Genomic DNA, 17,758 nt, shown 5'->3' with positions numbered 1-17,758 from the left:
GCGGCGCCTTATGCGGCGGCGCCCCCTCCCTGCGAAAAAGCGGCACGGCGCCTGGATAGAGCCTCATTGCAGGGTTTTAAAAATTTTTTTACTTGTGGTCAAGTGCTGCTGCATCAGCGGCCTAGACCTAACCTAGCAAGCCCGCAGCGATCAGGTGCTTGGTTCATTTGGAAAGCGCTGTTCGGCCTTGGAGTGGTCACCGTTCGCTGCAGGATGACCCCCCAACCCAAAGATAAGCAGATCTTCCTCATGCAAACCATCCTGGCTGGCAGGAGGAAGCATGGCTGCCTCTGAAGGCGTTTCAGAGGCCAGGTTCCTCACTGGGACAAGACAGCTTGAGCCATCTTGGAGACTCAGCTATACAGCTGCAAATGCATTTTAAGTGTGTTTTAAGTGCATCATACAAATGTGACAGGGGTGCGGGTGGTGCTGTGGTCTAAACCACGGAGCCTCTTGGGCTTGCCACTCAGAAGGTCGGCGGTTCAATTCCCTGCAACCGAGTGAGCTCCCATTGCTCTGTCCCAGCTCCTGCCAACCTAGCAGTTCGAAAGCACGCCAGTGCAAGTAGATAAATAGGTACTGCTGCAGTGGGAAGGTAAACGGCATTTTCGTGCGTTCTGGTTTCCATCACGGTGCTCCGTTGAGCCAGAAGCGGTTTAGTTCTGCTGACCACATGACCCGGAAAGCTGTCTGTGGACAAACGTCGGCTCCGTTGAAAAGCGAGATGAGCACCGCAACCCCATAGTCGCCTTTGACTGGACTTAACCGTCCAGGAGTCCTTTACCTTTTACCCCTTTTTATTTTTTACAAATGTGACACTAGATGGTGATGGTGAGCTTCTGGCAAATTCAATATATTTTCCGAAACACCTTTTTTAAAAAGCATTTTAACAGCGCTTTTTAATGTGTCTAGATTCCACCCTGCCCTGGCTGCCAGTTAGCTCCCAGGCACAATTCCAAGTGCTGGTTTTGACCTATAAAGCCTTAAAACAGCTCAGGACCACAATGTTGTCATTGACTGCCTCAGCCCATATGAACTGTCAGACCCTAAGATCATATTCTGAGGCTCTTTTATGTGTGCCTCCTTCCATGAGAGGTCCGAAGGGTGGCAACATGAGAACTGGCCTTTTATTTATTTTTTAGTGGCTCCCCGTTTGTGGAATGCGGTCTCCAGAGGTTCCCCGGCACCTTCATTATATATTTTTAGATGCTAGGCGAAAATGTTCATCAGCTAGACCCTTGGCTGATTAACATTCCATTGCCTTTTAAATGTGTCCGTGGTGAGAGGGGCTATTGGTTCATTTTGCACATATTGTGTATTTTTGTGTTTTCATTTGGTATGTTTATAATTGTGAACAACCCTGTGCTCTTCGGATGAAAAGTGGCATACAAATTGAATAAAGAATAGTAATAGTTCTAGAAGGCAGTTTCTGGAAATTCAGGGATGGTAGCGGGCAGGGAAGCTATCATTGTGTTGTTGTAAACTTTGGACCAGTACTGCGCCCACAAACGCAGCTTCCTTATCGGAACTGAACACAGTATATCATCATCCTTATCATACTTCCGTGAGACAAGGCAGGGCTTATTTTTATTCCAACACCAATATAAACCAAGGGATTGAGGTTTTTTGTCGCTGCATGTAAGAATGCAGGCCTTTGTGGCAGTCACGTCGGGAACGGAAGGCATTCTGTTTACTGTGTCTGTATCAATCATGGCTTTTGTTGCCTTGGAAAACCCAACAAGAGCAGATGTCAGAGGAGAGATTCACAGCATCTTGTGATCACCCCAGGTGCTCAGCCCCATTCAAAGATGTAGATTCCAATGCTTCACTTGTTCCTGAGCCAATGTATATGTCCTCTATATTTCTCCAACCGTATGTATCTTTCACATATTTAAGCTTAAAGGTAAACAATGTATAAACAGGAATAAATTAATTCCACTGATATTCCAAGGCGATGCATATCAACTTTTGAAAATTGTTAAGCTTCCATCCCCTCCCTACCTGAACCCAGTAACAACAAATAAAACATCTTTAAAAATAAAATAAAGAAATTGAACTCCTCCTAGATGCAATTGCAACATAAAAGTCTAAGTGCCTGGATACTTCATACTGATGTAAAATGTTATTTTAGGCACTCCAACATTCTATCTCAGTTGCTATCAAATAATATAAGGTAGTTGCAGTTACCACAAATTTTCATTCTTTTACAGCTCATGTTTAAGCAAAGTATGTTGAAGGGACAACCCTGTTTTGTCTGAACTCAGGTATTACAAGAATTCTTTTAATTGCCTTCCGTAGAGCAAATGTGTTGTGGAAAGACTGCTGTGATCCAGTAAGTTCTCCTTTTCGAGAATTTACATACAGTACTGTAATTTATCACAGGGGTCATTCGTTCTGTAGCAAATTGGAACAAGTCATTTTATTAGTTACTATTTAAAAAAACAAAAACAAAAAAACCCAAATGCATGCGTTCCAAAATCGTTCTGAATGCCATACAGCAGGTGTCAGCAACATTTTTCAGCCGTAGGCTGGTCCACCATCCCTCAGACCATGTGGTGGGCCGGTCTATATTTTGAGGGGGGGGGGGATGAACAAATTCCTATGCCCCACAAACAACCCAGAGATGCACTTTAAATAAAAGCACACATTCTACTCATGTAAAAACACCAGGCAGGCCCCACAAACAACCCAGAGATGCATTTTAAATAAAAGGACACATTCTACTCATGTAAAAACACATTGATTGCTGGACTGTCCGTGGGCTGGATTGAGAAGATTGGGCCGCATCTGGCATCTGGGCCTTAGGTTGTCTACCCCTGCCATACAGTATATGCTCATTTCAAAGAGACATTCTAACTTTCATTTTCCTCGAGTCACTAGGTCAGCTGGAGGTTACAGGGGCAAGGCAAGGGGGAGAGTAAAGAAAGGGAGACTGACAATCTCAGCTATCTACTCTTCCAACTTGATAGCTTGGTATCTTAGCCAAAGCATCCTACATTCCAGACAGTCGTCTTTCCATACAGAACTCTCCAATAGCAAGAGGAACAAGACATAGAAGCATTTATAAAAGGGAGGGTTTTTTGTATTTGAAATCGAGCCCTTGTAAATTCTTCTGTTGGGTTTGTTTTTGTGCAACAAAATGTTACTATTCTGTCACCTCTCACAGTTCCTTTCCCCTTAGATACAAATATTTGTTAATAGCCCAACTTCCGAGAGTTTGCTTTTAAAAACAACAACACAGTGCAATCCTATACATATGTATTTAGAAGTATGTCTCATTAAATTCAGCAGGACTCACTGCCAGGTACGAGGGTATAAGATTGAAACTAATCACAAGCATATAAAAGAAAGAAAGTCAGTGACTTTATTAAGACACAATACAATTATGATCTTCTTCTTCAGTCCAGTAGCTGGCTATTTAATATACAGTGTCATCATAGGAGATATAAAAACTTCAGAAAGGCTGTATCCTCTTATTAATCTTTATGCACCAGGATTAAGATGAAAAGTCAATGGGGGGGAAGAGGTATAGAAAGGGTAGCAATATTAATGAATTGGTCAGAGATATTAATATTCCTCATTGGCAGGGATAGCACTAACCCAGACTTCCTCAACCTCGGCCCTCCGGATGTTTTTGGCCTACAACTCCCATGATCCCTAGCTAGCAGGACCGGTGATAAGGGATGATGGCAATTGTAGTCTCAAAACATCTGGAGGGCCGAGGTTGAGGAAGCTCTAGCCCATGTTATTAGAGTCATTTGCCATTAAAACCTGTGTTCATTTCAGAGGTAAAATAAAAAAATTCCTTCAGTAGCACCTTAAAGACCAACTAAGTTTATATTTTGGTATGAGCTTTCGTGTGCATGCACACTTCTTCAGATACACTAGAAACAGAAGTGTCAGACCCTATATATATACAGTATATTCCTGCGTATAAGACTACTTTTTAACCCAGGAAAATCTTCTCAAAAGTCAGGGGTCGTCTTATACGCTGGGTCGTATTTCTTATACAGTGAGTATATCCCAAACTCTATATTTTAACTGGAAAGGTTGGGGGTCGTCTTATACGCCCAGTCGTCTTATACACCGGAATATACGGTATATATATATATATATATATATATATATATATATATATATATATATATAGGGTCTGACACTTCTGTTTCTAGTGTATCTGAAGAAGTGTGCATGCACACGAAAGCTCATACCAAAATATAAACTTAGTTGGTCTTTAAGGTGCTACTGAAGGAATTTTTTTATTTTGCTTCGACTCAGACCAACACAGCTACCTACCTGTAACATTTCAGAGGTGTGTGGCATATGTTATTAATACGGTCTGTTTACACGGAGTCAGTTCTAAGACCTACTGCGGTTAAGAGCAACCCCAGAATGCAGAAAGTCAAACCCTTTCAAAAGCTTGTTTTCCCTTCTGACAGATTTGGGCCAGCTCAGCTGAGAGCAAGTAGCCTTGCTCCTGAATGGGGTTTGGACCTGGTGTAACTTTACACTGGATTAACATATATGAGCTTCTTGTGTACAGGACTGCTCCCTTAACAGCATCTTACGAAGTTGGCAACAGCTTACCAAAAGTCCATGCAATAACCCGTAAGACCAGATCAGTTACTCTGCAAACAGGAGTTGTCTTGACCTTCCTTTTGTTGCACATTCATGTTGAGAACTGCATTGTGCCTGCAGCAATTTCCTTTATAGTGGTGAAGCTTTCTCTAGCTGCTGCAGTCAGAGAAACTGCTATGAGCCACATCCAAGATAGCCAAGTTAGACAGCATCAGGTGAATTTTTTTGCTGTGCTATGTAAGAGGATGATCAGGATTGCCTGCTCTCAGAAAAAAAAAAACCACAAAACCTGTGAACTGGGTCCATGGCGCTTTTCATTATGTTGTGCTATTTACACAGCTGCTCTTCTGGAATGCATTCATGCAATCATTCAAAATACTCTAAAAGAAACAAGCCACATGAGGTAAAGGACAAATTTGAAGTTTAATCCACATCAACATGTTATTTGCATGGTATCAAAAATTGTATCACTGATTTATGGCAAAAGCATTATTCTGTTACAATACGTTAGGCAGTTTCTGTCCTTGTGCAAGAATAATTTAGGCAGCTGCTAGAGCAATTGCATTGAACCTTAATTCATCTGGATCACGTTCCATGAATTTCTTGCATACTTCTACTGCATCCTAGCAAGAGGAAAGAAACAATAAAGATGTGTCATCTATTCTGCAACACAAACAAAACTGAAATTGATCAATCATTGCCTAACTAACATTAGGAGTGGTGAGAACAGTTCTGCATTTGTTTTCCAGGAATTTTGACTGAAGACTGAGCATAATGATAATACCAAGTAGAAAACAATATTCAGAATGCCCAGCTTCTAGCAGTACTGGCAATTTGAAGCTCCTCTAAATTTATACTATATTCTACAACAGCCATTTCACAAACTTAGTAAATACTTCATACCACCCACAACAGCTCTGCTATAAGAAGTGTCAAAGCCTGGTGATACGAAACAATATTCCTACCTCTAAAAAAGTGTCATCACTAGATTGCCCATGGTTTATTGGGAAAGGCTTCCGTCCATCTGTTGGAAAATACAGAAAGAAAATTCTTAAGAATTTATGTAGAAAGCATTAGGTAGTAAATTTGACATGGCCTATCTTCTTCATGGGGCAAATACACCACCTCATGTGATCCCATAAAATAAGTTTTAAGGTCATTTAATCCTTTGATATTTTCCCCACTATACAATGAAATAACAGGGCTAGGGAAAATTAAGTACTATACAGTGGTGCCTCGACTTACGAATTTAATCCGTTCCGAAGGCACCTTCGTAAGTTGAAAAATTCGTAAGTCAAAAAAACGCCATTGGAAACGCAATTTCCCATAGGAATGCATTGGAAACGGAAAAATTCATAAGTCGAAGCAACCCTATCTAACAATTCGTAAGTCGAAAAATCCCTATCTAAAACCGCCACAGGGTTTTTTGGGATGTCGAGACATTCATAAGCGTGCGGCCATTATCCCCATTCGTAAGTCGAAAAATTCGGTTGTCGAGTCGTTTGTAAGTTGAGGTACCACTGTAGTTAAATTTGTACAAGTAGCCAAGATTTAAAATCATCATTATCATTATTATAACTATTAATTAATCACCTTCCACAACATATGCCCCAAGGCAATGTATAACATGTAATAAACCCTGCTAAAAATAGCTACAAAACTGCACAAAAAACCCCAAAACAAAACAGGAAGTTTAGAAACAACAGAAAATGGACATCTGGGATAGCTACAAATTCCTGCATTGCAGGGGGTTGGACTAGATGATCCTCAGGGGCTTTTCCAGGTCTAAAATTCCATTATTCTACGAACTATGGCAGAGACCGATCCATCCAGCTGTGAAAGCTTGTTGGAACAAAAATGTCAATGGCTATGCATTAACAGCATATACCAATTCCACTGACAGAGTTAGTCTTGGGAGTTGGGCATTGTTCTAGTTCTTCCTTTATAAACACGTACACAGATCAAAGCAAATGGAAAGCTACTGAGTTTTTCATGCTAACTTACTATAAAATGAATCAAGATCCCCTGTAGACTAGCTTCCATTGCCACCACTAGGGCCCAGGCACATGCCTCCAAGTTCAAACAGGACACGAAGGCAAAAGCCCTTCTATGCTTGGTTTTAGACATTCAGACATTCACTGCCATTAAGTATGGAGGCACAATTTAACTACCTGATTAATAGGCAGATCCTCCATGGCAATTACTTTTTAAAGCTATCCAACACAGAGGCCAAATTCATGAAGTCAACTTCTCAGCTTCTATTAAATATGCCAGGAAAGACTTCGTCTTCCATTCCCAGTTTTCAGTTTCTCGGGTAAATTCATTTAGTTTGGTAGCTATTTTTATTCCATCACGGACAAATCCCTAAATTATTTTCGTATGAGGTATGCGCTTTAGACATTTTCAATGTGTTTACTGCAATGGTTGACTTCTATATACGCAGCAATCCAAGAGTCAGTTCTGCAATGCACATTCTTGGTTGCATTCCATAGACCACCCACATTTTGCAAGCTAAGTTTTTTTTTATTGTGTTCCCTAGTCTATTCTGGTAAATTGTTATCTAAAAATATAAAGAGCATATTTTTTTGTGGCAAAGCATAAGTGTTTTGTGTTTAGGTGGTCCAGGATTCAAAAAGCAAACAATCTGAACAGACTAAATAAGCCACAAATGGACAGTACAATAAGAGGAGATCTTAGGAAACTTTGGAAGTACAGTTTTGGTGCTATGGTTTCAAATCAAAGAAGTTATACTAATGACGCAGTACTGATGCGTATTAGAAGTTCTGAGGTCTTACAAAGCTTCTTGCAATCCTACCAACGTAGTACATTGAGTGCAACTGTCTTTCAAATATTCTGTAACATTGTAATTTAGTTTTTAGTGATAAGTTTTTGCTATAATTTAATTCAATGATTGATAAGGGAAGTATGGAGGTTAGATTAAATGTCAGAAAATCAGTAGAAGGGGAGGATGGAAGTCAAGGCTTTAAAAAGCCAAAATGAGAAAATGTGAAAAATAATGAGTTGAATATGATTAATGTATTGTAAAAATTAATAAAATATTATTTGGCAAAGGAGTAGTAGTAGTAGTAGTTCTGAGGTCTTAGGCAACTGCCTCTCTTAACCTTGTTACTAGACATTGTTTGGTCAGATATTCTGGGGACTGAATCCACAGCCTTTCACATACAAGGTTTGCAATTGGAAGTTTCCTATGACTTCACTTTATACAGGCTCATGGAAGACAACATACATCTTCAAAAGGTCACTCTAAATCCATGGCACATTCAAGGTAGGGGGAAAACCATTACCAACTCATACATTAAAAAATCAGAAACAAGATATGAACTAAAACGGAGGCCAGCTCATCAGGTTAACAGCTTTCCCCTTTCAAAAGTAGCTGTTCCAATATTCTTCAATTCTTCTTAACTGTGGTTCTCGAAAGGCAGAGCATAATTACTTGACCGAGAATTCTTTACTGGACAATCTTATAATCACTATCTATTCTTGGCAGGCTATACATCCGAGGTAAAAATACCAAAAATTGATCATTAAGTAGATGATAATGTGATCCGTTTTGAAAGAGAAGGATTGCTCTTACCCAACTCGTAGAGATTGCCATCAATGTTTACTAATGCGATGAAATGAAGATCTACTTTTTCATCTATACTGGGTGCCTGCGAGAGAATACAACATGCATGCGAGTCATTAGTAGGAGCTGAAACCCTGCTCTACCCGGTTGGGAAGAACTTAAGCCGAGCCAGGGCTCAACCTATGAACCTGGTTTGAACAATACATGTGAAGTATAAAAGACATGGGCTTCTAAATAAAGAAAAGCACACTGTTCCTCAAGACTGGACCAGCTTCTAGGGTTGGTTTTGGTTCTGTCCAGGCTTGACCTCTGGCGCCTCTCATTTGAGAACTTTGGCACTGGAGAAAGAAGAGTCCTGTCTCAAAGGAATGGAGGGTGAAGATGGTCCTTTGGCCACTACAGTACCTACAAAAAATGTACTTTAACACACACGCATACCTGCAATTTGGGCGAATATATAAATTTTCACTTGACAAAGTATGCCCTCTCCCTTTCATACACATCTGACAGATGCAAGTCCTACTGAACACAATGAGGTCTACAGCTAAGGTGTAAGATTGCACTGTTAACTCTGTATGTATTTTGAGTCTGTATACATAATCTCATACTGAAATGGTCCTTTCCTAACAGAAACACAGCTTCCGTTTTGCTGGGCTGGTTATCAGGCAACGGCCACAGGGCAGGAGCAGGAAAAATAGAGGATGGTGATACGAAACAGTACTTGAATAATCCTAGCACCAGCACCATAGGGCACCATGTTATTTCTGACCCCAATACTAGACTTAAAATGCTATTTTTACTGTGAGATTTTTAGTAAGCCACTTTTTTGAGCCCTTTGGTGCATTAAGGTGGGGTGCAAATATTTCTAAACAAATAATAAAATTGACCATGGCTAATTCCACCTATGCTCACATGCACAAAGTATTGGTCTAACAGACATCCAAAATACACTGTTCTTCATGGCAGCAGCTCCAGAAGCTGGTTAAAATTAACTCCATTTTTTTTAGAAGTCTCACATTTCTGCCAAAAGGTATTCCAAGTGTTCTCATTGATTCAAGAAGCATCTCGGTGCCAAAAACTCTGGGTTCGTACATAGCTTTTGCAACAACATGCCGGCGGCACACTTTAAGAGCACTACAAACCTAATGTAATGTTATGACAGTGTCATTTGCAGATATAATGGCACAAGTGTCCAAGCTAGAGACATTCATTTATAGATTGGAACAGCAGCTCCTGTAGAGACGAAAGATTTGTGTAAGAGTTGTGAAAGTGTTAAGAAGAGAATAAAAATCATCAAAGGATGGGACACCTTTTTCTGCAAAGAGGCGCAAATAATATAGTTTGCAATTCTCTTTTTGTGGGGGAGGAAGACACAACTAAAGGGGAGGTGGGAAAGTGTGCAGGAAATGCACTGAAAAACCCACATGACTCACTGATTGGTGTCTATGTGACTGATATGTCCACGCCTGCTTTGAATGTTAAGTGGAAAAAGCATGGGTATGAAACATGGTCTGGCTGACTTTTCACAAAAAGATGCAAAAAAAAAAAAGTTGTTGATGTGTTCAAACTGACATTGCACATAGACAAACTTTTGCAGCGGTGATCGGCTGCTGCACTTTTTCATTTCAGAGTGACACCATGGCTGCACTCTGGCCAGTGACTGAAATAAATTGATTCGTTCACACCATGGCTGCATCGTGTAGGTGCAAAGAACACAAACCCGGAGTTCCCAGGTTCCTGTGGACATCTTTAAATGTAACAAAGACAGGATTGTGGGGGAAACAGCTTCGTCAGTTATAATTGTGCTTCCAGCTGATCACAGAAGACCATGAATGCCCATTGTTAAAGGTTTCTTGTGCTAAAGTATTCAGTGTCTTACAGAATTAGCAAGCTTTCCAACAAACTACATGGATGGGTACTAGGATGCAGCCAAAGGAAGAGTTTCCACAATGAATGAACATCCTTCTCCATCCTGCCTCCATCTTGTTTGGTCAAGATGCTGTGGAATGCTATTGATCTTGTATATCCTTGCTTAATCTTTGAGCTGAAAGATACCACTGACATATTGATTTTTTAGAAGTTTGCCTTCTGGTTTGCACTTAGAAGTCTATGCAGTGTTCCAAAGAGGAGTTTCTGTTGTATAGAAAGAGCAAGATTGATGCACTCCCTTATCCCACCTCTTGTTATGAAAATCTGGGTCTGGTTTAATTCAATTTCTGAAAGTATTGCATCTCTCTTGACAACTACCTTCTTTGATTATTTTAAAAGAAGAACTTTAAATGCTGTAAAAATGTGGTCCATATTTGTTTACTCTTTACAATACATCTTCATCAGTTCAATGATTGCTCTTTTAACTTTTAACTTATCCAAAGTCTGCTACTGAGTTGGTTATGAAATATTCTACACCCTCCATCAAACCAACTGTTACAGCATAACATATTTATCCAGAGTAGGGTATGTTTAGTTTTATGTAGGTCAGTGTCTGTATATTAATTTTTTAATATGGAAGTAATAGGCAATAAGCATCGATCAACTGTATTTATACAAATTTTTCATGCTTATATGAGCTCTGTTTTTTAAGCCAAAGGTTAGCATCTAAATAGAATTTTTAAAACCATTCATGTACTCAGTACCACACAGAGACAGTGTTCAGACACTCTTCCTGGTAGCTAGGCCTCTCCCAAACTAGAAGTAAAAAAGATTAGAATTTGAACACACAATGCAGTTTAATACAGTCATAAAAAGACAAGGGAAATTTGAAAACAAGATAAGCACCTCTTGTTTAAGTTGCAGAAAAATATTTGTTCATTGGTCTAATTTAAATGCCTCTTTTTACCAAAGAAAGGAACAAGATCAAGATCATATTGGATGATTTTTGCAATTAACCAGAATATACATATATTTACTGCAAATGTAAACAATCAGCGATGCCAATAGAACATTTAAGCCATATTGTACATCTCTGATGAAAGATTTAGATCAGGAAGAGCTGGAGAGTATTGCAAAGCACGCAGAGCACTGGGCCCTGGAAGAAAGCAAAGAGACTTTTAATTAGATGTGATAGGAGCGGATTTGGCAAGAACTAAGAATTAGCAGACCCAACGAAACACCAATGAGATGAGAGAAACCAGATGCAAGATGGGGAAAATCTTTGGGGTGGGGAGAAGTAGATGTTCCTAATGCTATTCTGTCATTATTGAGAGTCTGCTGATGAGGATTTAAGACAGTATGCTTAGTCTACTGGGAAAAGCCCTAAGGGAATTCAGAGCCAAAGAGTCCCGCCATTAAGCCTAAATGTCGAGGGTGTCTGCCGCAGAGAAGAGATGGAAGATTGACTACACTTACAAAAGAATGGAGCCCAATAGATGATAGGGGTATTGTGGGCCGCCAGCGCTGGAGGGAGACAGGTGGACTGGTAGCCTTTACAGGGCTTGTGGCTACATGATTGCATCTGATCAGTGTCAAGGAAGCAGAGCGACGCAAGGGTGAAGCCTTCATTTTGCAGTGGCTAAACTCAGGCTGTGGTGAGGATGATGGTGGTGACTACACAAATATTAAAAAGAAAAGAAAAGAAAACACAACTTTACCCGCTTTAGAGGTCACTGTACAGTTTTTGCTCATGTTATTTTTAAAAAATATATCCCGCTTTTCACCCCATCTGGGTTTCAAAGCAGCTTACAAAAAATCAAAAACACATCGTAAGTAACATTTAGAAACACAACTTTAAAACATCGCAGAACAAAACAGAACTTGCGTCCGTGGTGCAAAGGTCTCCTGAAATAAAACTGCTTCAACTGACTCAAGCTTCTGGTCCACAGGGGACCACTAATACTACACCCCCAGATTATCTAAGGGGTTGGCCTGGGACACACAGGTTAGGACATTGAGGTACCCTGGGTTGTTCAGGGCTTTGGACCCCAATACAGAAACCCTGGACCTGGCACAGTAGCAGATGAGAAACCATGCAGGTCTTGTGAACACAGGTGTCATGTGTTGACAGTAGTTTGCTCCCAGCACTAAACTAGCTGCAGCATTTCGCATTAGCTGAAGCTACCCGACCCCACACGGGTTATATGCATACCAAGGGACAGAAATTTAATTGAAGAGCTGTTACTATCTAAACGTTTGCTGCATGCTGTTCTTTTTTTAATGACAAATGTGTTAGTGCTGCTCTTAATCTTTCATAACATCAAGGCTCATCTAAACCACCTGCAAACGCAATTTCTGACATCGTGTGATAAATTATTGTGGGACTGTTAATTGCAGACTCTGCTACCTGGGGCACACTTGCTGTGAATTGGGTCTCCCTGATGAAAGAAGCTCAAGGATCAGTTGCCTTTTTTTGTTTTTATGTGAGAAAATCACAAAAGGTGGGATTCAAATGGGGGCAGGGAAGCCAGGCCTGAACCCTGGGAAGACAGAGGCCATGTGAATTGGTTGTTCCCGTGTCCTGGAGACCGACCAGTTGCCTGTTATGGATGGGGCTGCGATCCCTCTGAAAGAACAGGTTGGGAGTTTGGAGGGTACTGTACTCCTGGATCCAGGCCAGGTTCAAGGAAGTTTCTTGCATTAATTTACGAGGCCCCAAGAATATGGGCCCAGGATGCCTTGAGGGCCGCCTAATCCCTTATAGCCCTGCCTGATCATGGAGGTCTTGGGGGGCAGCCCCTGTTAATGGTTCCCCCATGGCTCAAATGCCAAACTCGTATCCCACCAGGTGTCCAGTACTGTGGTCCCAGTTTTATAGAACTCCCTTCCAGTTGAGGACAGACAGGTGCCTTCCCTACTGAACTTAATAATAAAAATCTGTAGGTGCCATTATTATTATTATTATTATTATTATTATTATTATTATTATTATTTCAGCAGCAGGTATTTTAATTGAAGCTTAATTTTCTAGTTTTAACAGATTTTTTTTATTGCATCTTTGCAAACCATTTGGAGACACTGTAGTTAAGCAGTATATGATTGTTTTAAAAAATAAGTAAAATTGAGGTTCAATAAGGGCCAGTTTGGACAGTGTTCTCGAAGCTACAAACATGAGTTTGACCAAACTGCGGGAGGCAGTGCAAGACAGGAGTGCCTGGCGTGCTATGGTCCATGGGGTCACGAAGAGTCGGACACGACTAAACGACAACAACAACAAAGGGCCAGTTTATATAGCAAGCAGGATCAAGCGGTATAGCTTTCCCTGGGTTCTACAAATTTAAGTCACCTGGGAATGGGATTATATGTTTGAATACTTTCCCCATAAAGCATGCACAAAATAAGTGTGTCAAGGAGAAGGGTTCAAGTTTATCCTCCTCTCTCGAAAGCTAGTTATCCCATACTAGGATTCGGGTTGCCAGACTCAATAGAAGACAGGACTTCTGTGCCTTTAATTTCCCTGCTCTCTTTTGAGTCTGGAAACCTTAAAGAGAAACCAACAGACCCTTTGGTGGGAAATTAAACGAAGGGTTTGCTGGTTTCTCTTTAAGGTTTCCAGACTCAAAAGAGAGCAGGACAATTAAAGGCACAGAAGTCCTGTCCACTATTGAGTCTGGCAACCCTAACTAGGACAAGTCCACTAGTCAATTCCAGCTCCGACAGGTGTTACTGACACTAGCACAACATTTTTCGCACAGCTGTTGAAGAACAAAGAGTACCATCTGGTCAAGAAATCACACAATTTTTTAAAAATGCTGCAATTTGAGTACTGGAAGACTATACTACAGCTATTGCTAAAGGGAGTTTAAATGCTAGACTTATCCCTGTGCACCTCCTTCCCCCGTATAAATCATCACTCCTGCGACCTGCCGAGCGGAGAGGAATACAGTGAATTCAGCAGAAGCAAGGGGTACAGGGCAATCCATGGTGGAATGCAGGAAATATGTTTATTGTCATCTTAAAGTCCTTCGGGAGCCCTAAAATTAAAAGGCTGCTCTGGTGGGCAGTTCACTGCACATTCGTCTTTTCAGAACCGGTAAAGTTTCGCCAACACCCCGATGGGCGAGTTGCAAAATGCAGACCTATCGCCCAAGAGTTGCCCAAAGTTTTCTCATAACTGAAATGCCAAAGCTAGATAACATATTTAGCTCTGCATTCCAAACACCTCAGCCTTATTTGGGAAGGGAGGTTTGGCTTCATTTTCCTGGTAGATGAATTGCTTGCCTAGAAACACAATAAAAACAAGCTTTGCCAAGGCAATAACTTAGCTTGGTTAACACTTGGCAGGAAATAACTTTACAGCATGTGTACTTTGCTCTGAATAACAAGTTTCAGGAAATCAGCAATGAAGAGTCCCGTCAAGACAAGGCCATCCATCCAACACACTGCTTTTTATACTTTTAAGGTAGCAGAAACTGATTAGGAAGCTAAGGGTTTAAAATGGGAAGGCATTTCCCAATGTTAAATTTCAGTTAAACTGCATAAATTATACTATTATATAACCCCTAGCCATCAATTCACTGGATATAATTTCCATTAGTCCAAGGTTAATACATACAAAGTGTTGCTGGCTGGTCACACACACACACACACACACACACACACACACACACACACACACACACACACACACACACACGGCTGCCAGGAGCCCCACATTCGCAAGGTGTTTCTTTTTCTTTTTAAAAGGAAGTTTCTAGCCCGTGCAGAACATAAAAGTTAGAAAGCAGCCGCCATTCGAAGCAATTGCTTTCTGACATACACACCTGCTCCTGCCCTTCCAATGAGCACCATCAGAGATGAGATTGACAAGTACCAGAGAAAAAGTACACAAACCTAACAGAAGACCAGAAAATGGCCTCAAAATGACCCTGGAATTACTTTTTCCAGACATTTGGAGAATGGACTTAGTGGGTCATTCTGAAGCCATTTTCTTTCTCCTCCTCTGGTATGGAAGTGACTACTGTCTAAAGACGATAACTAAGAAAAATCCATGATTTTAGCATAGCTGACTCGACGGCGACATGTCCACCAAAAACCAAAAGGTAGCAACAGAGTTCGTATTCTTTCTAACAGGTTTAATTTCACACACACACAAAAAGGTGTGCGTGAAATTAAACCTGTTAGATTAAACCATAAGGTGTTAAATTAAACCATAAGGTGGCTAGATTGGCCTCAACTAGGGCCAGGGCCTTTTCAGTATTGGTCCCAACTTGGTGGAACGCTCTTTCACAGGAGACCAGGACCCTGCGGGATTCGTCATCTTTCCGCAGGGCCTGCAAGATAGAGCCTTTGGGTTGGATTCAGTCTGACCCCTGTGTTTTCCTCCCTCATGGTTTGGATTTATGGACTACTTAAAATGAGGCTGCATTTTAAATTTTAATATTGTATTTTAATTAATTGGTTTTTTCCCTTTTATGTCTTATTGTAATTTTATTGGTGTTAGCCACCCTGAGCCTGGTTTTGACTGGGGAGGGCGGGGTATAAATAAAAAATTATTATTATTATTATTATTATTTTAAAAAGTTATTCTCCCTCCTCCACAGTTTGTAAACATAAATAATCCCCAGCAAATAAAAATTATAGTACGTCATCCATGTTGCAGCAGGCTATTGCGGTTAAGAAAGCGCGGCTGACACCAGTTCTAGAACGAAGCCCAATACAGCCATACAGCATTGCTGGGGCAGGTGGTCTGCAAGCATTGTATATGACAAACCTGCAGTGTAGCCCACGGCTATTACTCAATATCTTGTTTTTAGGGAACTGCAGCTGTGTGGGATTGTCGATCACAGCAGCAACGTGGGCAGAGGGGGCTCTTAAACGCTTCCCCACCCACGGCGGAAAAGTAGAGGGATTCTTTTCCATGGGTTGTGCTGCTGGCATGAATACTAAAATGGGCATTCACATCAAAGTCTCCATTCCTTTCTGTTAAAATAAAGGAAAAGAATGTTCGCCTGGCCTCCGCTGATAATTACAGCAACGTTGTTATGAGGTATAAATAAGAACTACAACAATGCTTTTATAAATATGCTTTGTAACAGTTTAATCCTGAATTGATCCCAGCAGGGGCACCTGAACATTGCTTGCTATAAATCGCAGGTGTCTTTTCATCTCCTTTTGCACCACCCCCTATGTAAGATAGCGTGCCTGGCCCTGCACAAAATGTGGTATCGCTGGTCTCAGATCAATTGATGAAAGCAGTACCGTAGCATAAGTGGCTTACAACTTGTGAAACGAGTCTGCTTGCACGGTTTAGGGTAGGCACCAAGGGAAAGTGGGGCTCTTGTGGTTTTAACAGCCGTGTGGCAGGCAGAAATTAAACAGGTCAACCTTTTCTAGTATGTGGATATACAATTATGGTAAAAGCTCCCCCTGTTAACGTTCTGTCTCTCAGACATCTTATTGCTTGAGAGATTTATTTTGGGGAGGGGCCTTTAACCCACTTGCAAAAGCAGAAGTGAACGGCATATGACACAAAGAATATGTGAGTGTGCGCATGCGTATGGGTACACACTCATGTGTGCTCCCCCGCCCTCCGGCCCACCACGCGATTGGCCCGAAGCCGGGTAAGTTTGGGGACCCCTGCCTCAAGGATTCTTTGCTTCCATCAAAACATTGGCCTGGTTCAAACGGTCCCCTAAAACCACAGCTATGAAAACTGAAAGTCAGCCATGGGTGTCAACAGAGCAATAGAGGGTGGAGCAAAGCAGCTGTGATTATTAGAGTGAGCGCCCACACGCCTAAAATTCACATACAGTGGTACCTCGGTTTATGAACACAATTGGTTCCGGAAGTCTGTTCATAAACCGAAGCGTTCATAAACCGAAGCAAACTTTCCCATTGAAAATAATGGAAAGTGGATTAATCCGTTCCAGGCGATGAAAAACACCCCCTAAAGCAGCAATTTAACAATAATTTTACTTTCTACCAAGAGCTTTCTGAGGCCTATGGAGGCCTCCACGGAGGCATCGGAGGGTCCGTGACTGGGACGCAGCCACGGAAGCACTCCGATGCCTTCACAGAGGCAAACTGCACAGAAAGGAGCCTTTCCCCGACGCGAGTGCCCTGCGCTGCGGCCGCCTCTCAGTCAAGGCGGCTGAGTAAAGCGCGGGAAACCGGGGGGGGGGGGTTTCTCTTCGGAAGCTCTTACCTCGAGCTTAGAAAAGGGCTTCCAGCAGCAGTAGCAGCAACAGCAGTGAGAGGCTTTGCGAGTCGTTTCGCTGCACAGTGGTGGCAGCGCTCGCAGCTCTCCTTCCCCCTCTCTCTGCGGTGCCGGCCGGGCGACCTTCCTCCTCCTCAGAGCAGCCGCCACCACCACCAGACGCCAGGACTGGCCGGGGTGGCTCGCGGTGCGCCTGGCTCTGGTTGGAGCGGCGGCGGCAATGGCGGCTCTCTCAACCCTGAGCCTCTCCACTCCGCAGGGGCGCAATGGTGAGGGCCCGGCCTCGCTTCTCTTGACCCCTCCGCAAGGCCGGACCTTCGCCGTCGTGCTCCTGCAACGTCTCTCCACCTTCGGCGTCGCGCTCCTGTGGAGAGGCGTCGCAGGAGCGCGAAGGTCCGCTTCTCTTGAGCCCTCCGCGAGGCCGGCTCAAGAGAAGCGGGCTTTCGCGTCGCGCTCCTGCGACGTCTCTCCACCTTCGCCGTAGCGCTCCTGTGGAGAGGCATCGC

The 17,758-nt window shown here is 42.1% G+C and overlaps 1 protein-coding gene across 3 annotated transcripts in view; it reads right to left on the bottom strand.

Moving 5' to 3' along the window:
• Positions 1-4,982: 4,982 nt before the first annotated feature.
• The window catches only part of UCHL3 (ubiquitin C-terminal hydrolase L3), a 28,233-nt gene continuing 15,457 nt past the window's right edge, over positions 4,983-17,758 (bottom strand). For 2 of the 3 annotated variants that reach the window (XM_088668527.1, XM_088668525.1), the window contains 3 exons: positions 8,174-8,249; positions 5,544-5,602; positions 4,983-5,201 (listed from right to left, as the gene is read on the bottom strand). In XM_088668527.1, coding sequence (XP_088524653.1) covers positions 5,118-5,201; positions 5,544-5,602; positions 8,174-8,249 — 219 coding nt within the window. In that variant the 3' untranslated portion in view covers positions 4,983-5,117. Of the gene's footprint in view, positions 5,202-5,543; positions 5,603-8,173; positions 8,250-11,509; positions 11,708-17,758 lie in introns of all 3 variants that reach the window. The other variant, XM_088668526.1, reaches the window with a different exon arrangement.

This window comes from Zootoca vivipara, chromosome 4 (assembly GCF_965207765.1).
Source record: "Zootoca vivipara chromosome 4, rZooViv2.hap1.1, whole genome shotgun sequence".
Classification (NCBI taxonomy): Eukaryota; Metazoa; Chordata; class Lepidosauria; order Squamata; family Lacertidae; genus Zootoca; species Zootoca vivipara.
This window is presented reverse-complemented; position numbering and strand designations above follow the sequence as displayed.